Below are 17,634 nucleotides of genomic sequence, written 5' to 3'. Positions count from 1 at the left end.
GGGGGGGGCGTGACCCGGAACGGAAAGCGACGGGGTGTGGCTTGCAGGAGCGTGGGGGCGGGGCTCAGCCTCTTCACCTCTTCCGCCTCTTCCGGCCTCCCAGTTGGCGCGCTGCAAGCCCCTTCTGCTCATGTGGAGGGCTGTGGGCACGCTCCAGGGCCCCTGATAAGAGAGCCGTTGGTGCGGCGAGAGCCCCTGTGAGAACGCATAGACAGCCCTGTGCATACACTTGGGCTAAGGCGCGCAGGCGACTTGCGCTCCGACTCTGTAGTGCGACCTGGTTGGTGGATTCGGGTTTCCCGGGACACGCCGTGCGCATGCTCAAATTAGCCTGCTCACGGGCGGCTGTGTGCGCCCGCCGGAGCCCTTCCCGGTGGCGGTTTCGGGAGACAGTGAACGCATGCTCAGGCCGGAGAAAGCGTGAGCGTCTGTGTGCGCACACCCAGGCACTCAAGGAGAGGGGCGTGTTGAGCTGTGCGCCTTCGCGTTCCCCGGGAGACTAGGTGCGCCTGCTCAGACGCCAGGCCTCCCGCTGGCGGCGGCGCGCTGAGGATCAGGCGCCGCTCTGCGCATGCCCAGACTGTGAGGCGACACCCAGTGGCGGTTGAGGTACATTGGTGGCGGTGGTTCTTCGAAGATGCTGGTGTTGATGCTGGTGGTGGCGGCGACCCTGCGGCTCTGCTTGCTGGCGAGAGCTCAGCCGCTTTGCCGGTGGGGCTGCCCTCCCCGGGGAGGGGTGCTGCCCGGGGTCGGGGAGGGGGCGGCTCGTCCCTGAGTAGGGGCTCCCAGCCTCGTTAAGGCTCCCCAGTTTCTTGTTCTAGAAATTGAACTCGATATTTCCCGTTCTTTCACCCCAACTCTCCATCGCCCACTCCCGCAGGCAGAGGGATCATTTGTAAACGAATCTGATCTCGTCATTCCCCTGCCCTGATATCTGTGGCGCCCGGAATAAAACCCAAGTTCCTGGCGCCTGGCGCAGCCTACATTTCCCCGCGTGGTCTGGCCCAGACGTTCTCAACAGCTGCGCTGCTGACATTTAGGACACTCTTTGGGATTGGGCTGTCCTGTGCCGTGTAAGATGTTGAGCAGCTTCCTTGGCCTCCACCCGCTAGATGCTAAATCCTACCCCAGGCTTGACAATCCCATCAAGAATGTCTCTAGGCACTGCCATGTATCCTCTGGAAATTTGAGAACCACCGATCTGGCCCCCGCCCACCCCTGGTCACACCATCCCTTGAACAAGCCAGACTCTGGCCAGCCTTGGGGACGAGGAGACTGCGCTTGCTACTCCCTCTGCCTGGAACACTTTGCTTCCAGATTTCTCCGTGGCTGGTTCCTGATCCTGGTTTAAGTCATTCTGATCCTGACTTACATAGCACATCTCCTTATTTAAAGCACTCCCCCCACCACTCCGCAATGGCTTTTTCCTATCAATCACTAATTTCTGTTATGTTTTGACAAATTTTTTGTCTATTGCTGTCACTAGAATATTAGCTCCATGAGGGTGTGAAGTATTTATCTCACTCACTCCTTACCCAGAACATTTTTAGATTCCAGTAAATAGATTAGTGAATACTGTATGGAGGGTGTCACGGGGGTTAGAAGATAAATGCTAATGCCCAGTTCCTGCCCTCAGGGAATCCCTGCCTGGAGTAAGCTGTCGTATTCAGCAGGGCCCTGTTTGCCCATGAAATAGTAAATGTGTGCTCCTGGTGCATGGCCTAACTTGAAATTTACAACAGTTCATGGAGCAGTGATTCCTTAAGATGGGAAAACAGACCCAGCAAAATTAAAGACTCACTGACCTAAAGACACATAGCTAGTAAGCAAAAAGTAGAGTTTTCCAGTAAGATTTACCGATGGGATTTGTCCCAAAGTTTGGAAAGATTGGTGATACCCAGTTCTCCCATTTCCTCACACTGGTTCTGCAAGTGTGATCCTGGAGCAGCAGCACCAACATCACCCGGGAATTTGTTAGACTTGCACTCCCTGGATCTACTGACTCAGAGACTTGGGAGGTGGGGCCCGGCAATCGACCCTTCATCAAGCCTCCAGGTGCTTCTGGCACATACCAAGCCGGAGAACCTCTGCTATAAGCTATAAACTGTATCAACATTCTCCAGCCACCAATACCATCCATCTCCCCACCCCTGGCCATAGCCAAAAAAGAAGAGGGGGTGGGGGAAGAAAACCTGGAGTTGGAGTAAGAGTTCCTAATCCGAGGTCTGCAAATGAGCCTTTATGAGCTCTTGGGAATTAAATCTCCATTTTTGCATGTACGTGTGTGTGTTTGTGGGAGAGGAAGGCCCACAGTTTCATCAGATTTTCCATGGGCTCCCATAACCCTAAAGCATCAGGAACAGGTATTTTAGGGTTCATCCAGAGGCACCCTGGTAGGAGTCATGCTGAATATTCGGTAAACATGACAGATGGTCTCTCTTGTCACTTACCTCTAGTAATCACATGGTGAGGACAGGAAAGCTGTTTCATATCAGTCAGCAAATTCAAGGGGTATGTGGCTCCCTACTTCTCTCATTCTTCACTTTCAGAACTAACACTTGCTAATATTTCTTGGGTGCCAGTGATGTGTCAGACATAGAACATTATCTAATTCCTACCATTGTGCTTTGAAGTAGGGGTTAATCTTTCCCATTTCACTAAAAAACTAGGTGAAAGCCACCCAATGACCCGAAGAAAACCAGGAGATGGAAGTGGGCTTAGAACTCAGATCCCCCTTTTCAGTGTTCATTTGCTACGTTGTAACTGTAGGATAACAAGCAGCAAAACGTTCCTTTGCTTCCATGACATCCTGCAAAAAGGAACTTTTTTTTCCACCCCATGTGTGCCTACAAGGCAGGAAGAAATATCTCACCTGTTAAAATGTGTTTCCTGTTGACATGGCATTATTTCAGAAGTGATATCTGCATTTCTAAATCCTCTCTGAGCGCCTGGTCCCTAACATGTTACCTTTACAATTCCTCGTCCTCTGGTGTCTCTTTCAAAAACTCATGATCTGTGAATCAGCAATAACGTGTACAAGGAATGCGATGTGATATCAGTAATTGTCCTGTGACTCTCTCTTAATCTTTTATTTTGACATAATTATAAATACTCAGTAAGTTGCAAATGTAGCACAGAGATGTCTCAGGTACCCTTCACCCAGCTTCCCCCCCCAGCCCCCCACTTTGACATCTGACGTCCTAGTGTACTAGGAAAACAGGAAAATTACGCTACATTGCTATTATGCCCCACCTCAATTTCACCTTTACAATTTCAATGTTATACATCAGGAAATTGTTTTTCTCAACGATTCGTTATTATTGATACTAAGATTTGTGTGACTATCTCTCTAGGACCTTCTGTATTTTTCATCTACGACGGCACACTTGATTCAACATCCTTGCAAGAAAAACATAGCCCTGTATCTAGGGTAAGTGACCATTTTATGTACTGTTACCTTCCTTTTTATTAAAACGCTAGCTTTGCCCTCATTCATTCATTCGACAAACATTAAGGAAGATGGCTGCGTCCTGTGTTGCTGGTCGCTGGCCTATAGGGAGTTCATAGTCGGGGTGGGGGTCAGAGGAAGAGAAATGAAGAAACCAGAAAATAAAAGAATTACAGTGTGTGGGGCGCCTGGGTGGCACAGCGGTTAAGCGTCTGCCTTTGGCTCAGGGCGTAATCCCGGCATTCTGGGATCGAGCCCCACATCAGGCTCCTCTGCTAGGAGCCTGCTTCTTCCTCTCCCACTCCCCCTGCTTGTGTTCCCTCTCTCGCTGGCTGTCTCTATCTCTGTAAAATAAATAAATAAAATCTTAAAAAAAAAAAAAAAGAATTACAGTGTGGTATGGTACCCCCCGCATCACAGATCCTGGATATAATTAATCATCACAGAGGGGGGCGCATTCAAAGGAATGGGAACACTCTGCCCAGCATGCACCTGAGGTCATCAGGGTGCAAGGTTAGAAAACCAGGTGTGTGCACCATACTGAAGTGTTTACTACTCGTCCTAAGGGCGGTGGAGGATTGGGGGCTACACATTCTATATGCAGGAGGATTTCAAGAGTTCAGGCCAAAAGAAAAAAAACCCAAAACAAAATAACAACAGGCTAAAGCCTAAACGGAAGGCGAGGCTATAATAGAGGAGCAGGACGGGACTCAGCAGGACTTGTCAGTTCTCCTGGTGTGTGGAGAAGGGAGGTGGGCAAGCAGTTTAAGATGGCCCTCAAGCTTCTGGTGTAAGGAACGGGGTGGGAGGCGGGGGAAGAGGTGGCAGCATGGGATGGCTTGCTGCTTGCGACACATCGAGGGCACATGAGGCCAGAGATGGTAACAGAAGGTCATCTGCATGTCAGTGGTGGTTCTGGCTGTGGGCCGTCACCCAGGGATCCCATGTCAGCGGCCAGAGGTTCTGGTGAATCTTGATTTTACAGAGCAGGTGGGAGAAGAGAAAGAGAAATTGAAAAGCAGGAGACAAAGAAGCTGAGGAAGGCAGGAGCCAAGGAGGAGGAAGGGACATCCCAGAGAAGGCAGGGCATGTGGGTGGGGAAGCAGCCAACAAAGAGTGGGACAGACAGAGAGAAAGCAAGGACACAGAGGCCCAAGGTTTATGTCACTCCAGAAGCCAGGACATTCCAGCACCTGGTACAACATGGGTGAACCTGGAGGACGTTATGCTCAGTGACATAAGCCAGGCACAGAAGGACACATCCCGCAGGACCCTACTCCCAGGAGGTCCCCAGAGGAGTCCCGTCCACAGAGACTGAGAGGAGATGGTGGGAGCCAGGGCTGGGGCCGGGGGTGGGGAGTCCGTGCTTCCTGGGGACAGAGTCTCAGTTTGGGGAGATGGAAAGTTCTGGAGACAGAGGGTGGGGGTGGCTGCACGACCACATGAAAGTGCTTAATGCCACTGAACTGGACACTAAAAAATGATTATAATGATATATTTTATGTGTATTTTATCACAATTAACATAAATTGTGAAATACACATGTTATGTGTGTTTTACTGCAATTAAAAAAATTAAAAATTTTAATTAATTAAAATTAAATACAGTGCAGAATCCACACAAACTAAGCGCGTTTCAAGCACTGAGTGGAGCTAGTGGCAAGCGTGTTGGACAGCTCAGAAGCGGAATGTTTCCCTCATCACATCTGCTTTAGAGCAGAAGTCACAAACGATGGCCTCACAGGCCAGATTCAGCCCACCACCTGACTTCATATGGCTGGCAAGTTAAGAATAGTCTTTACATTTTTATATGATTGAAAAAAAATCAAAAGTAGAACCATATTTTGTGATATGTGAAATGATGTGAAATTCAAATTTCGATGTCCACAATAAAGTTTGACTCTCTGTGGTGGCTTTTGTGCTACAAGAGCAGAGTTGAGTGGTCAAGACAGAGGCCATGTGGCCCCTAAAATATTTCCTTTCTGTCCTTTTACAGGAAAAGTTTGCCAGACCCCCAGCTTAGAGCATAACGTGCTTAAATGATATACTGATGCTCAGAACACATTGGAGTCAGAGAGGGTCTGATTCCAACAGCTTCTGGCAATGAGACATTCTAATGCTTAATAAAATGATGAAAATGTCACTTTTTGCCTGTAGTGTTGGCGAGGGTGAGGGCAAACGTGGATGAGGCTAAATACGTTTGGACAGTTTGGCAGAATCTGTCAAAATGTTCAACACACGTTCTCAGACACAAGGATCCCATTTCTTAGCAGTTAACCTAAAATTATAACTTGTTTATGTTGCTACCGTGTATACTTCTTGAGACATTTGTCCCACCTGGAACCTCTCCCTAGGGTGTCCTTTCCTCTTGCAGTCAGGGGGTAAAGCTTCCTAGGTGGCAGGGGCAGCATATGCAAAGGCCCTGAGGCAGGACCTTGCTTGATTTTTGGAGGAACAGCTCGAGGACAATGAGTGAGGGGAAGGAGTGAAGGGAGATGTCAACAGTATCAAATCACATGGGGCTTTGTAAGGTGTGGTGACAAATTTGGATTTCAGTGGAAAGCCACCAGAGATTAGGCAGGGGAGTGACACAATCTGACTGACTTCTCTTTTAAAGGACAATTCATTGTTGGGTGACCAACGGGAAGCAGAAAAGTGAGACAGCATAAGGAGACAAGTGAGGGGCTGAGGCTGTGGTCCAGTGAGAGACCAGGGAGGCAGCCCTGGAGGGAGATATGGTTAGGAGAGTTGTACATGGAAACTAGTGGCTCAGAGGAGGAGGGGTCTTGGGAGGAATCAAGGAAGGCTGCATGGAGGAAGGGGCATCAGGGACTAGCTGAAGCCCAGGTAGGATTTCAATCCATCAGGGTGACTGTGTAGGGAAGGTCAGGAAAGCAATGAATTGAGTTGAGGAACCTGACTGGGGAGGGACAGTGGAGTATCAGCCCGGAGAAGGACACAGAGCTGTACTTGGCTAAGAGCTGGCCTTCTGTATGTCAGCGTAAGGACTGAGTGCCTCCCAGGATGAATAGCAGTTGGCTTTGGAGGGAATAAGCAGTATCAGGTGGCGTGAAGGAGAGACACATTATGACGCGTGAGGCCGGAGTATAAAACTTTAGGCTAAGGTGGCGACCGAGGAGGCCAGGGTGGTGGTCCTCAACTGGGGGGGGATTCTGCCCCCCAGGGGAGGTTTGCACAATGGTGGTAAGCGTGTGTGGTTGTCACAGCTGGGGGTGCTACTGGCATCTAGCAGACAGAGGCCAGGGGTGCTGCTGTCCCAGCAGTGCGTGAGACAGCTCCCTAGGAGAGGATCATGTGGCCCCGATGTCAGTAGTGCGGAGGGCAAGAAGCCCTGGGATAGGGAGGCAGATCATGGACCACCCTGTAAGCCAGTTAAGAAGTCTTGCCCTCGATCCTCTAGGTTATAGGTAGCCGTTCAAGGTTTCTGAGTAGGAGCGTGGCCTGGCTGATGCCGGCTGCCAGTGCCGTTGGAGCAGGCTGTTACCTTGTGCTATGACATCGTGATACGTCGAATTTAAACATGTTTCCTGTTTCTTTCCCTTGTTTACAGACACAATATTTTGTTGTCGGCATGCCCGTCTTTTGCAAGACTGGCATGAGAGTCCCCTACTTTCTAATTTAGTATTTCAAACTTAAAAAAAATATATTTTATTTATTTATTTGACAGAGAGAGAGAGAGAGCACAAGTAGGCAAAGCGACAGGCAGCAGGAGAGGGAGAAGCAGGCTCCCCGCTGAGCAGAGAGCCCAATGTGCAGAGACCCTGGGATCATGACCCAAGTGGAAGGCAGATGCTTAACCGACTGAGCCACCCAGGCGCCCCTCACTTCTAGATCCTTAACTAGGTTTCTAATAGCTACGGTTCCTGAAAAAGTGAGCCACTATATATTTATTTCAACCCCAAACTTGTTTCTTTGTATTTTTTTCCCCCTAGTGAGCTAAAGAAGGTCTTGTAGGTAGAAAAAAATGTTTGGTTATCTTTATGTCCCCAGAGCTTAGTATCCAATAAATGTGTGCCAAATGCATGAATGAGAGTTTGTTTAAAAAAAAAAAAAAAAGGCCAAAATAGGTGAAAACCTTATAGTATTTCAGAAAACTTTCCTTTAGAATACTCACCTCAGGGGCTCCTGGGTGGCCCAGTTGATTAAGCACCTGACTCTTAATTTTGGCTCAGGTCATAGCTCAGGGTCATGCAATGGGAGCCCTGCATTGGGCTCCATGCTGGGCGTGGAGCCTGCTTGGGATTCTCTCTCTTCCTCTCCCTCTGTCCCTCCTACCCACCAACCCCCGCCCACTCCCCACCCCACCACCCCTGCCTCCTGGCTTACGTGCAGATGTGCCCACTCGCTCACTCGCTCACTTTAAAGAAAAGAAATGAAAACTCACCTCAATGACAGATTCTAAAACAGAAACAAAACCCAAGAGTGGCTGACTGGCTCAGTCCATTAAGCATCTGACTCTTTTTTTTTTATTTTTTTTTTAAAGATTTTATTTATTTATTCGACAGAGATAGAGACAGCCAGCGAGAGAGGGAACACAAGCAGGGGGAGTGGGAGAGGAAGAAGCAGGCTCATAGCGGAGGAGCCTGATGTGGGGCTCGATCCCAGAACACCGGGATCACGCCCTGAGCCGAAGGCAGACGCTTAACCGCTGTGCCACCCAGGCGCCCCAAGCATCTGACTCTTGATTTCAGTTCAGGTCTTGATCTCAGAGTCATGAGTATAAGCCCTACATTGGGCTCCACACTGGGCATGGTACCTACTTAAAAAGAGAGAGAGGGAGGGAGAGAAACAAAACCCAAAAATAAGTAAACAAGTAAAATAATATTCCACAGTTTATGCTTCAGTGTTCCTTTCTCCTCCAATGTTTTATTGGTTTTGATGTCAACTGAGTATTTGCTGAAAAGTATTACCCTTGTAAAAGACACAGTATACACAGATATGAATTATCACTCTCATTCAACTTTGTATTGGAGGTCCCAGCCAATGCAATATGATGAGATAAAGACATGAAATGTAAAACACATTGGAAAGAAAGAGACAACATTTGCCAAATCCGAGTATCAGCTACTAGAAGTAATAACTGAGTGCAGCAAGATGACCAAATACAACACACACATTGAAAACATCAACACCTCTCTTGTAAACCAGCCATGAACACTCAGAAAAGGCAGTTATGATAAACATCATTCCCAATAGCAACAGAAACTTTAAAACACATAAGAATTAACTCAGCAATTCCTTTCTGTCTAAAACCATAAAACTCTCTTGAGGAGGCAGAAGAACAAGATCTGGATAAGGAAGCAATATACCATGTTCATGGATGGCCTTTCACTTCTTAAAAGTTTCCTGCCTGAAGGAACACATTGTTTCTTTCATGCACACACGTTCCTGGTCTGAAACCTTTTACTTTAGTGGGATTAGAACCATATAAATGACAAAGCTGAAGTTCATCCTGAGTAAGGCAAGCTGCTTAATGTACATTTTATATAATTTTATATTTGACATGGTCACACTTTTAAAATGTTATTTCAAGAAGTCAAATACCCAGTCTACAAAGTTTACTCATTCAAAGATGATCGATAGATGATAGATAGATAGATAGACAGACAAAACCTAAACCTAAACTTTGTTTTTAAAAAGGGCAGTCTGTTGGGCGTCCCGTTTTTTATTTCAGCTCAGGTCATGATCTTGGGATCATGAGATCGAGCCCTGTGTCAGGCTCTTCTCAGCGGGAAATCTTCTTGGGATTCTCCCTCTCCCTCTGTCCCTCCCGCCGCACCCCCCCACCCACATATGCACTCTCTCTCTCTACAATAAATGTTTTTAAACATAGAAGATTTTTAACCTTGCCTTTTTTTTCCCTTTCTTGTGTGAAATTGTCCTAATTTAACTTTTATTATCTATTTCAGAAGACAAATGTTTTTCACGAGAGATAATTTCAAAAGTAGTCTCCTTCCACTTTCCATCCCTACGTCAATGAAGGTAGTTATTTTACTGAACCATCTGAAGGATTCTCAACATAAGTAACACTCACGGGGAAGACACAGTTTGAAAAGATCACTCCAGTCTGTTTTTGTTAGTTTGGGGGCTTATATTACAATGTACTTCTAAAGATATTGAGAACAATTTCTAAGCCAGGAGAAGGGTTAATTCTATTCTGCCCTTACTACTAAGGTAGGCTTTTTTTTTCTTTTCTGAAGCAGAATTGTTGAAAGTGCTCCTTATAACTGTTTGTGTTATGAATAGATAGATTTTATGCACTAATTTCAGGGCCTCCCTAAACTGTCCTAAACCAAAACAGAAAAACCATTACCTTCTCATTAACTATCTGGAGAAATTCTATGACTGGCCCCTACACTAAAGAAGGCTTTGCCACCTATTCAAATGCCAGTGTTTCTCTTATAAGCAACACATTTATCATTTATGTTCATTGTTCATTATTTGCACTTTAGGCTTTATCCTCAGGGAAAGTTTTGATAAAGAAGAAAGAGATAGATAAGGAAGAAGGAGGTATCCGAGGGCACCAAGCACCAATTCCAAGTTCTCGGTTTCGGTTCCAGCTGATCGCAGAGTATTCAGTTCCCAACACCAAGGAACCAAACAACTTTTGTTAGCATACATGTTTCTTTTTTTTTTTTTTTTTAAAGATTTTATTTATTTATTTGACAGAGATAGAGAGCCAGCGAGAGAGGGAACACAAGCAGGGGGAGTGGGAGAGGAAGAAGCAGGCTCACAGCGGAAGAGCCTGATGTGGGGCTCGATCCCACAACGCCGGGATCATGCCCTGAGCCGAAGGCAGACGCTTAACCGCTGTGCCACCCAGGCGCCCCAGCATACATGTTTCTTAAATGTGCGTCTAGTCGTCTTACTTTCTGAATCGTTGGAAAGGGTGCACTTCCTGATATCCTGTGTTGTTATTTTTAGGTTGGCATACCAGAAGTAACATCAGCACATATCGCTGACTCAGTATTGCTCTTAGTCGTGAATCAGAAAGTCTATATTTATGATTATGAAGCCAATTCCTGGAACGCATCTATAGGTATACGTGTTTTGTATTTTTTAAATTTTGTTTGCAATCTGCCAACATCCAGGAACAGGTTTATTAATTTTGGAAATACAAACAATGCTACTCCTTGGATGTCAGCCCCTAGACACTACCTTGTCCTTTCAAATTCAAATGAAAATTATTCGTATGGTGGGAACCTAGTTTCTATCGGGGATTGTAGTCACAAGCCGCAAAAGCCTGCTCTTACGTGATTGAAGTAAATGAGGGACATCAACAGGAATTGCATTGGAGTATATGTCAGAGAGGATCGAGGAGGGCCAAGAATGGCTCATACATGCTCGGTGACAAGGCTGGGTGATGGGAATATTCAGTCCCACCTACTGCCCATTAGGGACAGGGAACAGGAGAGAAGGTAAGCTGTATGAAGAGAGAGAAAGAAGAAAACCCTCACGTAGGAGGGAAAAGGATGAGGTCAAGAATGAAGACAAGGGAGATGCCATTCTTTAGAAAAGAAGGATGGTCGGGTACCCACTGTGATGAGAAAGGGGTCAGTTTGGGGCGCCTGGGTGGCTCAGACAGTTGGGCATCGACTCTTGATTTTGGCTTGGGTGACAATCTCAGGAGGTGGGATCGGGCTCTGCATCGGGTTCCATGCTCAGCATGGAGTCTAATTCTCCTTCTCCCTCCACTCCTCCCCACCCTCCTGCTCTCTCTCTCTCTCTTAAATAAATTAAATCTTTAAAAATTTTTTTAAACTAAAAAAGAAAAGAACAAAAAAAGAAAAGAGGTCAGTTCAAGGTTAGCGCGGCTGACATTTAGGGCCAGGTCATTCTTGGGGGGGGGGGGGCAGCTGCCCTAGGCACTGTGGGGATGTGGGGCAGCATTCTTGGCCCCATCCACCCCCTGCCAGGAGTCCCCCTCCCTCCCCCCCCACCTCATCCTGACACCACAAATGTCCCCGGATATCACCCAGTGTTCACTGGGAGTCAAAGTCTCCTCAGTCCAGAGCCACAAAGCTTGGCAGATCACCATCTTGCAATTCGTTATTCTTTTTTTTCATTTATATTAGTTTTGGCAAAAGACTATGGACCCCACGAGAGGAATCCTTGCCCAGCCAGTGTGGTGCCTGCCAGGTGCTTGCTGAGCCCTGGCTGGAGAGGGGCTGGCAGCCCACTGGGAGAGACAGAGAAGCACAGGAGAAGAGCTACACCTTGGTTTGGGCTCTGTCTCACTTTTCATTACGTGTTGGGATTTGACCCTCAACAACAAGGTGACCTGGCGATGATGCTGAGGGCATGATGCGTGGCGGGGTGGGGGTGCTGGTAGAGAATGTACCTAATCCAGGTGGAGCCAGGACCCAGGGCCTCTTGTCGGGGACTGTAGAAACAAGCCCCAGAAACCTGCTCTGACCCGTCTGGGGGCCATGTCATCGATTGTCACATCCAAACCAAACACCCAGCTGTCTCTGAAACATCCCTTCCTTGCAGAACTTACTGCCCCAAGCCAAACTGCCACACAGCCCTCCCTGCTTCCTCCCTCCTCTCCCTTCCTCCAAAATTCACCCATGAGCTGGCTCTTGCTTTGCTGCCTGGTCCTCTATCCCCCTCCTGACCTTCCATGCCACTTCTTTTCTCTCTCACACTTCACGTCTCTTTCTCCTTTTTGGGGGGGAAGGGAGCATAAAAGTCACATAAAACTGACCCATTTTAACCATTTTAAAGTATACAGTTCAGTGGCACTTAGTACATTCCCAATGTTGTGCAACCAGCGCCACTGTCTAGTTCTGGAACATTCCATCACCCCAAGAAGAAAGACCGTCACCATCAGCCGTCACTTCCCACGCATCCCCAGCCCCTGACAACCACACACCCACTTCCTGTCTCTGTGGACATGCCTGTTCTGGGCATTTCACACACATGGAATCACACACATTGTGGCTTTTTTGTGTCTGGCTTCTCTCCCTGAGCGTTGTGTTTTCGAGCTTCCTCCCCATTTTAGCGTGTGACTGCTCCTTTTTAAGGCTGAATAATATTCCACGGTATGGGTGAACCACTTTTGTCCATTCACTAGCTGCTGGGCACTTGGCTTGTTTCATCCTTTTAGCCATTGTGTGATAGTGCTTATGTGTGCAATCCTGCATGAGTTGTATGTGCACGTGAGTTTTCAATTCTCTGGGGTAAGCTAGCCTAGGAGTAGGGTTGCTGGGTCATTTGGAAGCTCCACGTTTTAATATATTGAGGGACCATAAGGGCTCCTTGTAACGTCAGTCAGTCCAGTCTCTATTCTTCCTTTTCTCTTCCTCACTTTCTTTAATAGCATCCGAAGGGCTGACTCTCCACCCTTTGCCCCACCCTGGCTCCCACCATCTACCTTCTGTCTCTATGGATGGAGCTCCTCTAGGGATCATATAAGTGTCCTTCTATATCTGGCTCCTCTCACTGAGCCCAACATCTTCAAGGTCCATCCATGTTGCAGGAGGTGTCAGAATGTCCTTCCTTCCTTTTCAAGGCCAAATAATATTTCACTGTGTGTCTACATGACATTTTTGCTCATCCATTCATCATCTGTCAATGGACACCTGGGTTGCTTCCATGTTTTAGTTACTGTGAATAATCCTGCCATAAATATAGGTGTGCAAATATCTCTTTGAGTCTCTGCTTTCGGTTCTTTTGGGTAGAGACCCAGAAGTGGGATTGCCAGATCCCTATTTTCAATTTCTTGAGGAACTGTCATCCTGTTTCCCACACCACGCGCACCGATTTACGTTCCCACCACCAGTGCACGAGGGTCCCGATGGCTCCCCATCCTCGCCAACACTTGATTTCTGATTCTTTGATAATGGCCATCCTAATACGTACGAGTGCCATCACAGTGTGGTTTTGCTTTGCATTTCCCTGATGATCAGTGATGCCGAGAGTGCCTTTTCCTGTCTTGTTGGCCACGTGTATATTTTCTTTGGAGCTGAAGCTTCTGCTTTTACAATAGAATCAAAGAATGCCTCCCCAAGAGAAAGGACCCCTTCCTGCCATTTCGTCAGGGTCCTAAGAGTTCCTGCAAAACCAGTGGTTCTCAACTATCACAGGTACACCCCCCTGTGGCAATGTCTGGAGATAGTTTAGATGTTAAGACTGGGGGAAGGTGCCACTGGGATAGAGTCAGCAGAGACAGAGGTGCTGCGAAACCGAGTACAACGCACACAGGACAGCCCTACAACTGAGAACACTCTGACCCCAAATATCAGTAGTGTCAAGGTTGAGAAACCCTGCTCTTCCCTTTGCCCTGAAATTGATGGAATTTCAGTCATGGTTAGTTGGCTTGTTTGTTTATTTATTTAAAAAGTAGGCTCCAGGGGCGCCTGGGTGGCACAACGGTTGGGCGTCTGCCTTCGGCTCAGGGCGTGATCCCGGTGTTATGGGATCGAGCCCCACATCGGGCTCCTCCGCTATGAGCCTGCTTCTTCCTCTCCCACTCCCCCTGCTTGTGTTCCCTCTCTCGCTGGCTGTCTCTATCTCTGTCAAATAAATAAATAAAATCTTTAAAAAATAAATAAAAAATAAATAAAAAATAAAAATAAAAAGTAGGCTCCACCCCCAATGTGGGGCTCGAACTCCCGGCCCTGAGATCAAGAGTCTCAGGCTCCACTGACTGAGCCAGCCAGGCGCCCCGGAAGCTCATGTTTTTTAAAATGATCTTGTCCTTTTAGGTATAGAACACCGTGTTTCACGCATTTCTGGGGACAACTGTTGTTACAGCGGACATCCCTTCTGCATGGTGAGTATACAGCGTGGAGCCTGTCATTTGTTTTTTTCACTCTGTTTTGATCATAGATAATGATAAATGAAAATACGGACAGAGTAATCCCTGAGGGCTGGGCCATCATGTTCCATGAGGGACCTGGACAGGGTCCCTTCCCCAGGGTCCACAAGAGGACCTGAGATACAGGATCACCTGGCTGACACACTAGGACTATACCCACCTAGCTTCCTTTTTTAAACTTTTATTTTGAAATAAGTATAGACCCTGCAGGAAGTCCCCCGTCCCCTTCACCAATGGTCCCTCCAATGGTTCCACTTTACATAACTATAGTAAAAAAACGAAAACCGGGAAGCTGACAAGGAAATACCGTGTGTGTCTAATTCTGTGCCATTTATCACATGTGTGAAGTCACAGAAAGACTACTTCCTTCAAAATACTAGACTGTTCCATCAACCCAAAGCTCTCCGTACATCCTTGCCCCACAGTCCCTAACCCCTGGCAGACACTAATCTGTTCTCCATCTCTATAATCTCATCATTTCAAGAATGTTCTGTACATGGGATCCTACAACGTGTAACTCTGGGGATTTGCTTTTTTCTGCAAAATGCCCTGGAGACTCCTCTCACTTCCCCTTTGTTGTCAAGTAATACTCTACAGAGTGGATCTGGTTGTTTCCACTTTTTGGTTATTATGAGTAAAGCTGCTATGAACATTCATTTTTGTCTGCACAGAAGTTTTCGTCTCTGGGATAAATGCCCAGGAGTGTGATCACGGGCATCTATCTCTTTTTTTTTCAATTGAAATATAATTGAAATACGACAGTGTATAAATTTAAGGTATGCAGTGTGTTGATGGGATACATGTGTATGTTGCAATATGATGGCCACACAGCATTAACTAATCCTGCATCAGGTGATCATCATTTCTTTATTGTGGTGAGAACAATTAAGATGTAGTCTCTTAGCAACTTAGAAATTTATGATACAGTGTTGTTGTCCGTAATCACTGTGCTGTGTATGAGATCTCTAGAACTTATCTGTCTACCCGTTGCAAGCTCGTACCCTTAAAGAACATTTCCCCAACCCCTCTAACCCTCCATCGCCTTTTAAAGAGACTGTTTTATGTGTGTGTGTTCTTCCAGGATATAAGTAATTCAGTTTTTGCTTATTTGCACGGAGATCAGATATCTCAGACCAATGTCTATTTCTCAAACACCCGGGGATACAGATTTCAGAAGTTTGTCTATGAAAAACAGGTATGTTCAATTTGGTAAAAAAGTGAACAACAAAAATAAATATATATTTATGTCCTGCACAGGAGTAATTAGCAATTGCTGGATGAGTAAGAGCTTTTCTCTTTTTCAGAGTCTGATGGGCTGGGAGAGTAGGGAAAATTCCAGGGCGAAGGAGCTGGCTAGGCAGATTAGGAAGTTCGGAAAGGTTTCAAAAGGTGTTGGGTCATTGGATGATTTCAGGAGTAGTCATGTAAATACACCCGGTGCCACAGCGGAGTCTGCACTGAACCCCAGGCCCGCCCAAAGACCGGTGCCAGACGGTACCATTCTCATCCCAGTTATACAGAGGAAAGAACTGTCCTGGGTCAGTTCCCACCCTCCCCAAATTATATTCATCCAGAACCACAGAACATAGCCTTACTGGGAAATCGGGCTTTTGCAGATTTAATGATTTAAGTGAAGATGAGATCATACTGGATCGGGGTGGGTCCCCAATCCCCTGCCTGGTGTCCTTCTGAGAGGAGAGGACACGGCGAGATGCACACACAGAGAAGGAGGCCGTGTGATGATGCCACCAACATTGCAGGATCCATCTGCAAGCCAGGAGATGCCGAGGACTCCCGGCAATCACCAGATGCTGGAAGAGAAGGATGGCGAGTTTTCTTCCTCAGAGGAACCAGCGCTGCCAACACCTTGATTTCAGACCTCCGGGTTCCACCAATGTGATGGTACATTTCTGTCGTTTTAAGGCATCAAGCACAGGGTAGCCCCAGGACACGGATACAGGGGTGAAGGCACAGAGCGGTGCAGGGCCTGTACCGCACAGCTTGGCAGAGCTAGGATCCGAACAGCTGAAGTGGACAGGATCCTTGGGTAGCCAAGGGCACGAGGAGGTTTTGTTCTGCTGCAGAGAGTGGCTCCAACCCCAAACACTCAGGACGTATGTGTAAAGGAAGGCAGACAGTCTACTCTGCTTTCGAGTTCTGACCGTGTCCTGAGTGCAATTCTCTGCCCTGCCCAGGAGGCCCAAGGGAGCCTAGAACCTAACTGACTGCATATTTTCACCAAAATTAGGCCTAGAAGGACTTAACATCTGTGCTCAGTTGAAAACAATCATCGCTAACAAAACCAGGTAGGTAGACAGATAGCTAGACAGACAGATAATAGGAATTGGCTCATATGCTTAAGGGGTCAGAGAAGCCCCGCTATCTGCCGTCTGTGAGCTGGAGAACCGGGAAGTCTGGTGGCATAGTTCAGTCTGAAGACAAAGGCCTGAGGACCAGGGAACGGCTGGTAGAGGTCCCAGCATCCGAAGGCCCAAGAATCAGAAACTCTGATGTTTGAGGGCAGAAGATGGACAGGACATCCCAGCTCAAGAAGAGAGAACAAATTCACCTTTCCTCTTCCTCTTCGTTCTACGCTGGCCCCCAGTGGGTTGGGTGATGCCCACCTACATCGGTGAGAGTGATCTTTATTGGGCCTACTACATCAAAGGCAGATCTCTTCCAGGATCACCCTCACAGACACACCCAGACACAATGTTTTACCAGCTACCTGGGCATTCCTTGGCTCAGTCCAGCTTGTTGTGAACCAACACAAGTCCGCCCCTTGTCAACTTGATGCCCATATGCATCTTCTTCAGCCATCCTTAGTCTCCAAATAAAGACACTGACAAGGTCATCATTCCACCCAACACAATACAACCATCCTAAGTACAACTGAAAGTGCACTCCTCCTTTTTATGTGAAGTTTATTCTTTTTGATGTCCCCTCAATCAAATACCAATTATTAATACAATAGTCTTTCTGCTCTGTGCGTGTGTATGTGTGTGTGTATGTGTGTGTGTGTGCGCGCGCGCGCTTATTGTTGTTTTTGAGGCCAGAAGGCTGACATTCCTGAGCAGTTATGATTCATCTCCTTGGAGTTCTGCCAGCAGGGCAGGAGTTGGGGTGTCTGGTGGGGAGGTGATGGGCTGGGAAGTCCGGCAACCTGTGCCAGCTGGGATAGATTGACTGTATGTCTTAGTCACCTCGGGCCCCCATAACAGACACCACAGACTGGGTGACTTAAACAGCAGACATTTACATCTCACAGTTCTGGAGGCTGGAAAATCCAAGATGAAGGTGCTGACTGACTCAGCTCCTGGTGAGGGCTCTCTTCCTGGCTCACA

At 47.2% G+C, this 17,634-nt stretch overlaps 1 protein-coding gene across 2 annotated transcripts in view; it reads left to right on the top strand.

Moving 5' to 3' along the window:
• Positions 1-101: 101 nt before the first annotated feature.
• Positions 102-17,634, top strand: part of CATSPERD (catsper channel auxiliary subunit delta) — a 47,684-nt gene continuing 30,151 nt past the window's right edge. Inside the window, exons 1-7 of one of the 2 annotated variants that reach the window (XM_087867360.1) lie at positions 617-771; positions 2,457-2,511; positions 3,354-3,430; positions 9,378-9,450; positions 10,393-10,507; positions 14,178-14,245; positions 15,372-15,485. In XM_087867360.1, coding sequence (XP_087723486.1) covers positions 638-771; positions 2,457-2,511; positions 3,354-3,430; positions 9,378-9,450; positions 10,393-10,507; positions 14,178-14,245; positions 15,372-15,485 — 636 coding nt within the window. In that variant the 5' untranslated portion in view covers positions 617-637. The other variant, XM_087867358.1, reaches the window with a different exon arrangement.

The sequence above is a fragment of the Ursus americanus genome, chromosome 14, assembly GCF_024610735.1.
Source record: "Ursus americanus isolate L20-20 chromosome 14, mUrsAme1.1.p, whole genome shotgun sequence".
Classification (NCBI taxonomy): Eukaryota; Metazoa; Chordata; class Mammalia; order Carnivora; family Ursidae; genus Ursus; species Ursus americanus.
Note: the sequence above shows the minus strand (reverse complement) of the source record. Positions and strands in the feature narration are given on the sequence as shown.